At 35.5% G+C, this 14,976-nt stretch overlaps 1 protein-coding gene across 1 annotated transcript in view; it reads right to left on the bottom strand.

The window, feature by feature from the left end:
- LOC120637704 (beta-1,4-glucuronyltransferase 1) overlaps positions 1 to 14,976 on the bottom strand; it is a 95,108-nt gene that overhangs the window by 8,937 nt on the left and 71,195 nt on the right. The window contains exon 3 of the mRNA XM_039909659.1: positions 328 to 487. Coding sequence (XP_039765593.1) covers positions 328 to 487 — 160 coding nt within the window. The remainder of the gene's footprint in view (positions 1 to 327; positions 488 to 14,976) is intronic.

Raw genomic sequence — 14,976 nt, 5'->3', positions numbered from 1 at the left:
CTAACGTTCTATAGCGCATCAAAGGCCTTGTAACAATGGCTAGGATACGATAATTTCTATGCAGACCGGCCTTACTGTTATAGCCTTGGACGATCATTATAACCGTTGTAATCCTGTTCAAAAAAAATTGTACAGTGTATTTTTTTATAGTTATAATAATCGACGGACCAATCTAATGGCCAAACTGATCATAATTGAAACAGAACCGCCTATAAACTAAGCAAGAATTCGCAAGGCATGCAAGGAAGACGTCCTACGACGCGACTTCATGTGCCCATCGCCCTAAGACAATAAGGGTTGAGCCTCATTAAATGTTTAGCTACTTACACTGCTTGGTACGTGCTTGTGCGAGAAGAACACGTGGAAAGTGACGAACTGCTTGATGAGGTCGTTCCCTAAGCAGTCGCGCAAGTATCTGATGCTGTTCACTGTCGGACCCATGTCGGCTCCAGGCGCGTGAATAGCCAGACTCACTGGGGCCATCCATCTGTAAAAGAAGAAGACACTTTAAAAATCTGTAGCAAGCCTTGCTCGAAGTAGCTCTACGAGTTGAATACAGAAGTTAGAAGAGTGACCATGACATAGCTAATCGAGAAAACAACATACTTCTTGATGTTTTCTCAAGATATTCGGATATTGCTATAAGTTAGATGTACCACAACACCGTAGATTATGAAAATCCTTTCAAGAAAACCCATCCAGTTGTGTTGTTGATTGAGATGAAAACGAGTTGGGATACAATCATGATAGTTTCATTCATTTCACTGATCTGTTTGTTGACTTTTAAGATTTCTAAAAACAGTCAAAAAAAATACACAATAAAATAGTTACTCACTATCTGTAGTTAAAAAAGAGGGCATAAAAATTACGTGACAGTGAAAGAATCAATTTTATTTTAATCAATAACGTTGTCAGTTCCGGACGAACGGTTGCGTGTCTAAGTGCATTTACGCCTATTTGACTTCGCTCGGACATAGCACTAACTACAAATCTATCTCATTAGTTAGTCAAGCTTCGCCAACCTTGGTAAATGAATAAAATGTTGCCTGTCAGAGTATTTTCTAAACCTGCAACGTTTTATATACCTATCTTTGTATTCCATTATTTGTTTTGCGTTCCTTTGTTTCTTTTCTCACCTCAATTAGATATGGAAGTGGTATGATACTTTAATACAGCTTGTGAAAAACTAGGTAATTGAATCATCGGTTCAATTCACCTAGCTTTACTCGTCTATATAGTTCTCTCCTATAACTTTAATGAGGAATCGACCAATAACGCAGCATTTGGTTAAAAAAAATGTATAAAAAATTTATTACAAGTTAGTAGGTACTTAAATTTCGGATTTTAATTCATACTTATATTGTAAATGTGAAAGTGTGAGTCTTCGTCCTTACTTTACGAGCTGTTTAAACAATCAATGAACTTGATTTAGATGAAAGGACCACCAGTAACATAGGCTTCTTTTTATTCCAGGAAAATAAAAAAATCCGACATAATTTGTAAATAAAATTGTACAAAACGCGGTCGAAGAACGCGGCCAACCGCTAGATCGATTATAGATCTGGTTTACCCCAAAAACTGAGTATACAGAAATATATGTCGTGACGACCTTTCCCGGAACAGAAGGTTTTTTGGGAACCCTAGCCAAAACATAAAAGGGAGCTTAATGTGATAAAACTGTTTCTCAAAGTGTTCTGTTCTAGAATTTATGTTACTGCTGACTGATGGACTGCGTCCGCGTATATCTTTGTAAGTAGAAGTACCGTAAATATATTTATTTTAATTTCTCAGAATTCAAAGTATTCTTGGTCTGGCTCCAGAGTGCAATCTATCTTTTACAAATCCTTCAGAAACATGCATCCTTCAATTCGTATATAAGTTTAGTAATAAAGTACCCAACTTTATTTACATTTTGTAAGTGTACGAGCCAATTCAAAAGTTTAAGATGCAATTTTTTTATAAGCCAGTTTTGACTTTGATTTTTTTTCCGTAAATGGTGTCGGGTCGCGATTTATCATTTGGGAAACGCTGAATTGTAATATGTCGTCGCGTTTTCAGGTCACGAGCTTCACAATAGGCACGAAACGTTGTCAAAGTTTCACTTGTAGACTTATTGTCGAGTCAACTCTTTTACTTTTGTTTGTTTACAAATCGAGCTATTTATTTTCCTTTGAAAGGTTACTATACTTTAATTTATTTTCAAGGTACATTTATTATGTCTGCATAACAACTTTCTTTTCGACCTTAAATTTATGTTGAATATATGTAATATTACTTGTTTTACTCAGCTGACGTAGTAGATATTTCCGACTTGTCGGGATTGTTCTAAACTTTTTGGTTATTTTTTTCGTCATTCTAGATTTTCGTAGGCCATGTTGCCAGATAAGTTTGATTTAAGCTTTTCTTGAATTTACTGTGGTTAGAAAATGAAACCACAGTTTTAGGGTTTGGGTGAATTATGATGATTGCAGCCAAAACAAGCCTTATTCTTGCTCTTATAGTAAGCCTTATTTTCTTGAACATCAACTGTGGATAAACAAACGTTTACTGATTATAAGATATTTTCAAAAATGATCGCTTTGAACATGAATTGCAGTGGTTAAAATTTAACCGCAGCAATTTGTTTTATGTTAATAGTCCACATACGTTTGACCACATGTTTATATGTATGTCCTCGTTGTAGATAAGCGGAACAGTCGATTTTCCTGTTCATACGATTTTACAGTAAACACATAGCATTGCCTGCACATGCATTATAAATGCAAATGCATGTTTGTAAAATTTTCCTTCTTTTACGTGGCGACGGAGCTTTTTTTTTATAATTTGCAATGTTACCTGATGGTAAGTGATGATGAAGCAGTCATAGCCCAGTGGTAAGGACTTCGGCTCACTTTGGGGGGGGGGGGGGGGGGAAAGTTCGAATCCCAGAACGAACCTCTGACTTTTCGAGGTTTCTAAGTTAAGTGCGTTTTATGTAGTTAAAATATCATTTGCTTCAACGGCGAAGGAAGACATCGTGAGGAAACCTGCATGCCTGAAAATACTCCGTGATGTTCTCAAATGCGTGTGAAGTCCTAACCGCAATAGGCCAGCACGGTGGCTACGGTTTACGATGATGCAGTTTAAGATGGTAGCGGGCTTAGAGATGCCGTCAAGTGATTTGGCGTTTCGGTGTGATGACGTTTAGAAGCCGATTAGGGTTATGAGTTCAATATAAATGCCATAAACCTTACGGGTATACCAATCGACTGCATTATCATTTACCAACTGAGATTGTAATTAAGTGCTAAACAGATTTAAAACAATTCAAAAGGGAGATTTGTGTTTCTATTTTTAACCTAAACAAAAACTTGTAAACAAGACACGGGAATGTCATAATGATTGCACATAGTAAGTTACAATTAATATTAGCTAGAATATTTACATGGAAATTTAACGACAGTGAATTGAACGCTCATATTAACAAAGAAATTATGTCGAAAAAATTCCGATACGATCATTTTTTCGACCAATTTTGATGCCACATACACCCGTCCATACACGGACGTCTAGAAAAGATTGTGTTTAATGTTATTATTTACTATGTTAAACAAAAAATTTGTTACTGAAATGTATTTTATGTGCCTGACAAATTATTTGACTTTATATTAGTGTACTCAAATTAACCTGTAAGTGCAATATAAATAACAAAAAATCAATTTCAGTTTCGAAAAAACTGCTTTTTTGAAATGTCGAGAGTAGAGCACAGCCTCAACGCTTCGCTTATGAGGCGTCCAAAAGATTTGAGAGACCTTTAAATCTATGGTAGTTCATATAAAATAGATAAAAAACACTACGAGTCAAATTTATGTGGGTTTAATTCTTAAATGTTTCAAAAACCTTACAATTTCAGTAATGAGACACTTATCTAACTTTTCAGTCCCTAAAAACACTTCCCAATCTCTTACTTAGAGCAGTCTATCTACTGAAAATATACTCAAGTGTAAATGCTTGAAGCAAAAGCTTTCACAGCTTTTTATTTCAGAATTCTACTAACATTGAATTAAAGTTGAATTAAAATTATATCCAACAGAAAGATGTGCCTCCATAGTTCTGCACTTTATTTGATACACTAGTTTTTGACGAATGATTTCCTCAATCAATTTGAGGTTTAAGAAAAGTAGTTTTTCTTAACCACTTTGCTACAGCTTTAATGCTTAAGGGGGGCTTTTCGTGGTGTTAACATAAGTAATTATAAACAAAAAGTCGATATAAACAGTCTGCTCACTAGAAACGGACATAAATTAGTGATATCTGCATATAGTCTGAGAAAAGTACAGAAATCCTTTGTGGGGATGGGTAATGGGTATATACTTTTATAACATGATACCGAAGGTAATATTAGATCTCCTTTTACGTAAGTTTAAAAAATATATTAAAACACAATAAATAAATCGTGGTTACCAACTTACTACACGATTGATGAATTCCTAAACGACAAGGCTGCTTGGAAGCAGGCCTCTCCGCTCTCATCTCTCACAAAACAGAAAAATTCTAAAGATTGTTAAACTTTAAAATGATGTTGGAAAAGAGCAATCTGCTGAGTTTCTTGCCGGCTCTTCTCAGTGGAATCTGCCTTCCGTACCGGTGGTAGAGTCACTACAAACAAACTTGACGTTTCATAAGTGCTTATTAACTAGGCCTGCTTGAAATAAATGAATTTTGAATTTGAATTTGTAATAATATCCGATACATTGTTATGATGCATTTTAAGATGGTAGCGGTCACCTCGTATGGCTTCTACACGCATCGTACGCAAAATCGCTTGGCGGTAAGTTGGCAGGCTGGTGCCTAGCCACGGCTGATGCTTCCCACTAGACATTCAGAAAATTCAGCAATTATAAATTTGCAAATTGCCCCTCCAACTTAAATGACCAAAGTGCTCAACACTGCGCCAGGCTCGGTGTATCTAATATCGCTTACTAGCTGACTAGCAGTTGCCCGCGACTTCGTCTGCGTTTGATTTTGTTTTTAAAGTATTCAGTATCGCTAAGCTTTGAATGCTAATGCCGCTGATGAGTTCTGTCCTCTACCTCCAACCACATTCAGATCTACACAAAGTTTGGGCAAAATTAAACGCATATTATAACCTCTATAGTACAAAAATAATTATTTGAATCGGTTATAATTTGTCGGAGTTATGGTGTACAATAGTCAAACACTTTCCTCTCCTCTCCCAAATGAACCGACCTTAATGTCGGGATAAAAAGTATTATATACTACTTCACACTTCCAAGAAAATGTGTATAAAGTTTCATGAGGGTCGCTTAAGTAGTTTTTGCGTGAAAGCGTAACAAACAAACTTACATTGGCATTTATAATATTAGTAAGTTATATATAAGTATTAGCTATACACCGAGTATAGCTTCCTATCTCCCGCTAAATGATTTTACGTAACTTCATATAGTAATAAAATTTCTTTCTTTCTAATACGAGTACTTTAATTTGCTTATTGACCGACTACGAATAGCCTTAGTGGATGGATCAAGATATTTAAAATAAATGTGTAGCTCATCTTGTTCTAATCCAGGTTGCTTGGCAGAGATCGCTACTAAGCGATAAGGCCGCCTTTTGTTTTCTACTTTGTCTTTGTATTTCTATTGTTTTTTTATTTTCCTAACTTCATAGTGGTGTAAAAATAAAGAGTTAAATAATAAGAATAATAGTGATGAATCAGGGATGAAGCATAAAATAGTGGACAAAAAAAATAAGACATTTTGAGGATAGGATTAGTTATCAGGTTTTCTGTTGTAAAATGGTTTTCAGCTTAGCACACAATAACATGTTTTTAAGTCAGAATTGAGTTGGTATATTTACAATACAATATAAACATAGTGCTATTATATACCTACTTATTGATAGATGCTACACTATTAGTACATTATACAGGGGTGAAGGTAAACGCTTCTACCTACCTTATTATACTGCGGTACTTTGTGTGGGGTCTAACTGTTAGATCAATAATCCGCACCTTGTTAATTTCTTACCAACCATTATACTCGTAGCTATGCAATATACATTTGTCAGGGTTACCAATCATCATGAATGTGAATTCATTTATCCGCATTAATATATATTTACCCGGCTAAGTTAGCTGCAAGCTTCTTCTTAGACTAGGGCGCATTTGGAACCCTCGTAGCTTTAGTTTTAGGTTTACGAATTTAGTTATCGCCATCGCTTCTCACTACTATGTACACATTTTATGTCATCAACGCATCAAAATCACCATATTTGCGCCTATTTGAATAAAGAAATATTTGACTTTGACAAATCATAAGTAAGTAAAATGGACACTAAATTATATACTGCTGCTATCTATATATAGGTATAATAGTATTTATTTGAACCGATGTCAAACTCAATGTGTCAAGAATATATTATCGACAAGCTTTTGCCTGCGTTTATTACAATTCCTGTGGGAAACGTTTTTCGGGGATAAGATACTTCTTATACCAGGAAAACAAACGGTAGTCTCTGTTTTACCTATTATGTGTGTTATTTTCATCAAAGTAATATTAATAATCGTTTTTAAAAGGGTAAAGGTATGATAGATATATTTGCGTAAAAAAAAGTATCTATGACGACATTTTTTCTATTCTGCCACATTCAAGAGCCTTTGTTGCGAATCTTGCCAACCCTACGCCATACTCACGACTTAATTGGCGAAATGAAATTAGTCTGGGAGCTTTCGGTGTTATTTTCAAAAAATCAAGTAGCTACCTAAACTTCAGTGCTGACACAGCGAAATAATAAATGATAAAATTTGAAAACCCTTGAAATTGATTACCCTGGAGCCAATTGCCATGATTAAATTAGTCTGCGAGTTATTTTTGTATCGATCAATCAGATCATGTAGTGGATATATAAAACCCTATAACTTGAAATCGTTATGTAAATAACCCTGTTTAGTTTGAGATGAGGTGAGTTACCTAGCTAAAGTTAATTTAGCAAGGTTATCAAGGGTTGAATGGCGATTGATTTGGATATCATCTGCATACATGTGACAGAGAGAAGAGATACGTTTGGAAATTGAATTAATAAAAAAAGCAAAGAGTAAGGGAGATAACACGCCGCCCTGAGGTACCCCGGCCGCAACATCACACCAGGATGAAGAGGTCTCCTCAATCCGAATGCGTTGCCGACGACCAAACAGGTAACTCCGAAACCAATCTATCACCGATGGAGATACACAGCTAAGATAAGCTTGTGATACACAGGAAAGTTGTGTTTTCCATTTAATTTTTAGTAACCAACAAACCAATAAATAAACAAGTAAAAAGCAGACATACAACAATTTATGTCTGGTGGGTATCATCTGCCGTGGCTAGCTACCACCCTACCGACAAAGACGAGTTGCCAAACGATTATGCGTTCCGGTACGATGTCTGTTTGCTTCCTGGCCCGTAACAGTTTAGCCCCCTATCATCCTATAATATCCTTCCATAAGTGTAGATAATTCATCTCCTGAGGATGCTCCATATTTCCAAGATCCGTTTGGTGTGGATTATAAATTACACCATACAGATTCTTCTGCTTTTCCGGAGAATAGGAAATTAAGCTTAATTTTCATTGCATAATGACAACTCTACATAATATATAATACAATCCAATGTACAGACATAAGTTCGTATTTTTAATACTACTAGTAATCTATAGGTAATACTACTAGTATATACCTATAGATTACGGAAAAAAATATCTAACAGAAAAACGTTAACATAAGCATGCGATCGCTGACTATAAAACGCAGCTAATTGTTAAAAAGGCTGCATAAATGTAACCAGAGCTATAATAAGTTCACACGGCCCGTGGTTAGCACTTCGCCCGTGGGACCGTGAAAAGTCAACAAGGCCATGTTTATAAAGATATTCGAGTATTGTTTTGAAAATAACTATAAGAGCATGACACGTTATTGTGTGTTTCTGCTATTGAATTATACTCGTAGCTTACCTACGTAGATGCAAGAGTTTCATCACGTTAGATTAGGTTTAAAATTTGGCTAAAAGGACATGGGTGCAGTTATGGAAAGCCGTTGCAATCCTCAAGTACCCTTTAAAAAGACTTTGATGACCGTTTTTACTAAACCTAGGCATCGCCTGTATCTATTGCCTTTTTAAAAAAACTTTATTTTCGAAAGATTACAAAAATTAATAATTGCTCGAGTTCTCCAAACTAGGTCGCTTGTATCGTGGAGACCATGAATGAATTCATATTTAGTTTAAAAAAGGACTAGGAGAATTCCTTCTAGGATCTAAATATTTATATTCCTTTTATAGGTACCAAGATACAAGTAGATATTATATATAATGAGGTAGGGTATAATCAGTGGGAGGCATGGGGGTTTTGCCCAGGGTATGCATAAAAAGGAAGGTGCCATAAAAAGGAAAAATCCTTCGCATTTATAAGTCATACAATACATAAAATAATTTTAGGGTATGAAGTGCACGCCACTGGGTATAATAAATAAATCCATATTGATATGTATAAATAAATATTTTTTGTTCGTATAAATAAATCAAAAATATTGCAAGAGTAGCATTGAGGCGATATCTATAGAAAAGAACGGCTGGAAACAAGCGGCCCAGGATCGCGGATTCCCTACAAAAGAACTATTTCCAGGACTTCAATCGGTTTAAGTGATGATGATGATGATGATAGAAAAAAGAGTTTCAACAACTCTTAGGTGGTGATAACTATTGATAAAAGGTTGATAAATGCCTAGGAATCTCCTTAGATTAGGCGTTACTTATTTTGGCATTGCCTTTTTCGTTGTTAGTGAAAATGGGCATAAGCCTATTTAAGTCTACTTATTATGAAACACATTATTAGAAAAATGTTCCTTTTTCCCTAATTATTTAGGGACAGTACAAGTCTTGACAGACTAGTTGCTTCGGTTTGGCTTATTTTTCACGACAGACATCAACTCTCCTGGAGAATAAACTGTTCTGAATCTGAATAAAATTACTGGGAGAATTGGTGATATACCCAGTGGTTAGGACTTCGGCTCTAATTTATATAACAAAGTGTTTTAAGAAATTAAAATATCACTACTTACTTTTACCATTAAGTACTAGTAGAATAATGTACACTATATTGTAAGTCAAGTTCAAGATTGTGTAATTTATCTACATTTATTGTTATATTAGTTCTCAAACCTGACCTAAACCTCGCAAACTCGATAGCATCATAAATCATCCATTTCGTAGGAAAACTATCATTAATTTATTTTCAATTTTATCATTAAGCATTCAAAGCGATGCGCACATAAATTTAATAACGCCAATAAAAGGCTATTGTATAGTGCATTGTCAATGCCATCACGTAACGCGGTAATGGCAATGTAGGCCTCTTAACGTGGCCCGGCGCCTAACCTAAACGCTTAGAAATGTGCCTACTTTTACTCAAGACAAAAGTGCTAATATCTTTAAAGAGTACCTTTAGTATATAAATTGCGAACTTGATAAAATTGTTTTTCATTTTCGAATATCGAAACACTTGGTTTCGAATTCTGTAGTATTGGTTCTGTTTATAAGTTCTGATACCCGGGTAGGTTTCCTATTAGCCTTTGGTTGGGTTAATATAGAAGAAGAAGAAGAAAAAGTCTTTATTGCACATACAGATATAAAATCAGGTTAACAAAAAAATAAAAAATAAAACTATACATATGCACAAAGGCGGTCTTATCGCTTGAAGCGATCTCCTCCAGACAACCTTTGGTTGAAGAAACATATTGGAGAAAACGGGATAGTGCAATAATTAAATTGTGCTAATTATAAACATTACATACTAATACTACATATATATAGTAAAACATATATATTTATAGCCTTAATTTAATCGATAATAAATAAATAATAGCAGCAAGGCCCGCCATCCTGGCTTAGGGTCTGATCGTGTGTTGGTCCTCGTGTAATTGTTGTTGCCAACTGAGCTTGCCCTTTACCGCGTTCTTGGTGGTGATTTGAGGAGTTCTCGATGTAGGAGACGCTCGGTCTGTCCAGCGCTGGCTGGTTTGTCATAGAAGTGTTGAATGGCTCATAGTCCGCGCGAGCGAATAAGCAGTATTCGGCAGAATTCCACCATCGTTGGCATCCTTGTATTAACTACAGATTTTTCTGTTACATATGCTCCGCCATGAGCGCTGGTTGTAGAAATGTGGATAGCACAGAATTATATTAATTCGATTTAATTTTATTCTTTCGTTATATTGTTGTGCTACTCGAAAAAGATTCTTCGATGGCACGTCCCTGAGGAGTTTTATTGTTGTTTAAATTGTTTTATATTAATTCAATCTAATAAGCACATGAAATACATAAAATACCTACAAACAAAAATCACTAATCGCTTAATATTTACCAGAAATATATGCACGGCATATATTTCTGGTACACTGTTCACTTACGGGCATGGTACCTAAAATTGCATGGTACTTAAAACCATTGTCTCTTCGAATTGGAAGACTTAGCTGTTGGGCTAAAAAGGCACCAGACGCGTGGGCCAATTTTTTAAACACGTCATTAATGTGTGTTGAGTCCGATGAAAAAATAAATAAACAGCTGATTTCAGCTTGCTGTCTACGATTCAAAGTGTACTGTTTACAAAACCATTAGGTACACTATTTGCTCTGGATTTGCTATTGTCCATTGATGACTTCAACCACGTAATTACTGACATTCCACTAACATCGCAGACAAACGCAAATCTATTAAGAGATGAAAATTCTATTCATTTTCACATTGTTACCAATACTGTGCTTTTGTGCGGACCATATGTGTGGATATTGCGAATTTCAGTTGTTTTGTAGCTCCAGCACCGTAAAGCCCCAATTTTCATCGGTTTTCCTCCTGATCGGTTCGGTCATCGGTTTAACTGCTACCATACCTACGGCCTGCCTAGCGATAAAATATAAATATTTTGGATAATAGGTATCAACACTCTCACTAAAAACAACGTACTCACAAAAATAAGTTTTACCAATCACCTGACGATCCGACATTTAAACTTTTTGAATGTCAATGCTGTGATGTTTTCGTGTTAACCGGTTTTTGCCCTTCCCTTAACCAATAAAATTTAAGTACCAAAAATTAATAGGTGGAGTTTAACTACACGTCCAAGATATATTTTGAGTCAGCACTTCCGTATACGTGACATATTAAATCTTCTCATCTCGATTAAGGATATAATCAATTTTATTAGGTATTATTTAAATCCACAACTTCTGACTCGTACAATGTCTAATTAGTAAAACGTTTCCTAGAACGGTGATAACTTCGGCTTTCTATTTAGGGGAATAAAGTTCGATGTCTGGCACGCACCTCTAACTTAAAGTCAAAATTCGAAAATCCTATATTCATGTAGGCTTATCACAGGCACTTATGAAGCGTTCATATACATATACGTGTATGATTCCATTATAGTGAGGTGATAACTACATTTGATAACTTAAAACTGGAGCTAGAAAAGGTTCCAAACGCACCCTGGTCTAGAAAGAACCCAAAGCAAACCTAGTCAGGAATTAATTTATATGTGCTCTTTTAATGTGAGCATATAAATAAATAAATATACTACGACAATACACACATCGCCATCTAGCCCCAAAGTAAGCGTAGCTTGTGTTATGGGTACTGAGATAGCTGATGAATATTTATTTTTTATGAATATAATACACATAAATACTTATAATATACAGATAAACACCCTGACACTGAAAAACATTCATGTTCATCACATAAACACTCTCCAGTTGTGGGAATCGAACCCACGGCCTTGGACTCGGAAAGCAGGGTCGCTGCCCACTGCGCCACTCGGCCGTCAATAAATAATATCACTTGCTTTAACGGTGAAGGAAAATATAGTGAAAATATAGCGGCTGCATGCCTAGAAGTTCTCTGTAATTATTACAAAGGCGTGTGCCGTCGAATCCACACTTGGCCACTTGGTTGACAATGATGGTGATGATAATGAATTATAGAAACCTGAATACATACATACATACATAAACCCTAAAATAATGACACTATTTTATGGGCAGTGGTGTAAAAAATAATAACCTACAATCCTATTAGGATTATCTTTATTATCATTTAAACTATATTATACACCTCAAACATGAATTCGTTATCCTTGCTCACAGTTAGTTTGCGCTTGGATTAAACATGGTTTAAGTACATTGTTTACACTGGCTGATTTGTTACCGAGTGGTTGTAAGCTTCTGATAAGATAAGACGTAAAATGATTTCATGTTAAGTCGTGTCTTGCCATTAAAAAAGAGCTCTGATGCTCGCCGAAGTAGAGAATTATGACTAAACTAAATGCGATTCAGTGAAATTATATTAGTAGATAGCAACTGGTAAGGGTTACAGGTTAATTAAAACTGCCATACCCCTAACAGAATAAGCCCGCTAGCACCTTAGACGGCATCATCAGCCCGTCGTTGCACCATCACTTTTAGTAGAATTAAAAAAAAGTTTATTACTATTTATTTTATATTATATTCTATGTAATTTAATAGGTCGCGGAAAAAGTTGCTCGCGTTTTATACGAAAACTTAAGACATTTTTCTGAACATATTACAGTACATTTACAGTGCCATTTTGTTCGATGACTTTTTGCATCTTAATAATAGTGTCATGATCCTGTTGCTCACACTAAAGAATTCTGTAAGACCGAATGAAGTGGATATCTGTAGGTCAGGACTATATGACTATATAAATAAATAAATAAATATACTACGACAATACACACATCGCCAACTAGCCCCAAAATAAGCGTAGCTTGTGTTATGGTTACTAAGATCTCTGATGTATATTTTTATGTAATATACATAAATACTTAGAAAATACATATAAACACCCAGACACTGAAAACCATTCATGCTCATCACACATCGTGATGAAATACCAGCTCTTTCTATTAGTCAATTCCGACCGGTTTCGCTCAATGTCTTCTTCAATATCATTAGTTATCTACATTAGAGATCCCAATCGAGGGTTCTGCCAGCGTGTGACAGCTTAACAGCAACTTGGTAAAAATAAAGCCCACCTTCCCACACTGGACGGTAAATGCTATAAACTGCTCTGAGAAAAGCAAGTTTTTCTCTAAGCACCATTTTTCGAAAAATAGTTTCAAATCATGCTTCTCGATCATAACGGATCAAGATTAAATTTATAACTCCCTCACTTCCTGTGCAAACCCACGATGAGTCAGCTAGATGTAAAATATAAAAGCGGAGCCTTTATAATAATGCCTTATGTATCTAAAAATCTTGTGCAGTAACAGATGGGGTCCATAAATCGATAGCAAAAATGGATTACTGAGGAGTGAACGCAAGTGATGGATGGGGTCGCACCCTCTCAAGTTGTAAATAGGCACAATACCATGTATTATTCTTTTACCGACTTTAATAAAGGAATAATGAATTGCTCTTGCCATGTATGCTCCAATATAGTGTAAAATTACTTTTTAAGATGGGGTTAACATAAAGGCTTCCCAGCTGTGCTTACATAGGTTTTTATCAGACCTAAGATAAGATGACTATCTTTAATTGTTAAATATTTAACAATTAAAGATAGTCATGATAGTCGGCGTGCCTCAAGGGGGCGTGTTGTCACCATTACTCTTTTCTGTTTTCATTAATTCTATTACTCAAAAACTCTCTTCTCTCTATCACATGTATGCGGATGATGTTCAAATTTATACTCAAACATCTCTTGAGAATCTTCCGACAGCCGTTTCAAGGATGAATAAAGATTTAAGTGTTATCCTGGAATGGAGTAGATCCTATGGCCTCACTGTAAATCCTAAAAAATCTCAGGTGATTATTATCGGTAGTCGGAACCTAATCTCAAGAGTTGACTGGTTTTCCTTGCCGCCCATAGAATTCAATAGCTTCATAGTTCCGTACTCTGACAGCGTTAGAAATCTGGGTGTAACTATGGATTCCACTCTAAGTTGGACTAATCACTTAAAGGAAGTCAGCAGGAAAACTTTTGCATCTCTAGGTTCTTTGCGTCGCCTTCAATTTTTCCTTCCGATTCCTACCAAGATTATGTTAGCACAGACTCTCCTTCTTCCTATTCTGGATTACGCTGACGCAAGCTTTGTTAACCTAACTGACGATCAGTTAAATAAACTTGAGAGACTTCAAAACATTAGCATTCGGTTCATATTTGGGTTACGTAAATATGACCATGTATCACAATTTCGCTCTCGTCTCAAGTGGTTACCTATTCGACTTCGCCGGAATTTGCACATTCTTTCTATTCTCTACTGTGTGTTGTTTTTTCCTTCTTCTCCACCTTATTTAAAGGAAAAATTTGAATTCGTTGGTCGCCCTGGTGAAGTTCTCCGTACTGCAAGGAAATTGATCTTAAGGGTGCCTTCACATAATTCATCTTTCTTCCACCGATCTTTCACTGTTCAGGCTGTTAAGCTTTGGAATGCCTTGCCTCTTGAAATCCGAGAGGCAGTCTATTACCATTTTTAAAAAACTTGTCAAAGATCATTTTCTGTCTGCATCTGCGGATCTTTAACTTGCCTATTCCCTTCTGTTTTATTTGTGGTTTGACAATATTGTATATATTTATTTATTATTGATATTAATTATATAGGTATATATTAATTATTATCACTATCTATATATTTTATTGTAAGTTTGTTATATGTACATATTATATTTGTATATATAGGTTTATGCATGTTTATTTGCAACACAGTACAGTTAAATGCACCACCTACCTCTCTTCTTGAGCTGTTTTTAGCGCCTTTGGTTGCCTGGAAGAGATCGCTATGTAGCGATAAGGCCGCCAAATTGAATACCTTTTGTTAAATTTTTACTGTTAATTTGTTATGTTTATGTGTTGTACAATAAAAGTGTATTCATTCATTCATTCATTCATTCATATTTAGGAACTGCACTATAGTCTATACTGAATAAAA

This window comes from Pararge aegeria, chromosome 4, assembly GCF_905163445.1.
Source record: "Pararge aegeria chromosome 4, ilParAegt1.1, whole genome shotgun sequence".
Taxonomy (NCBI): domain Eukaryota; kingdom Metazoa; phylum Arthropoda; class Insecta; order Lepidoptera; family Nymphalidae; genus Pararge; species Pararge aegeria.
The sequence above is the reverse complement of the archived record's forward strand: the minus strand, read 5'-3'. Positions and strand labels throughout refer to the sequence as shown.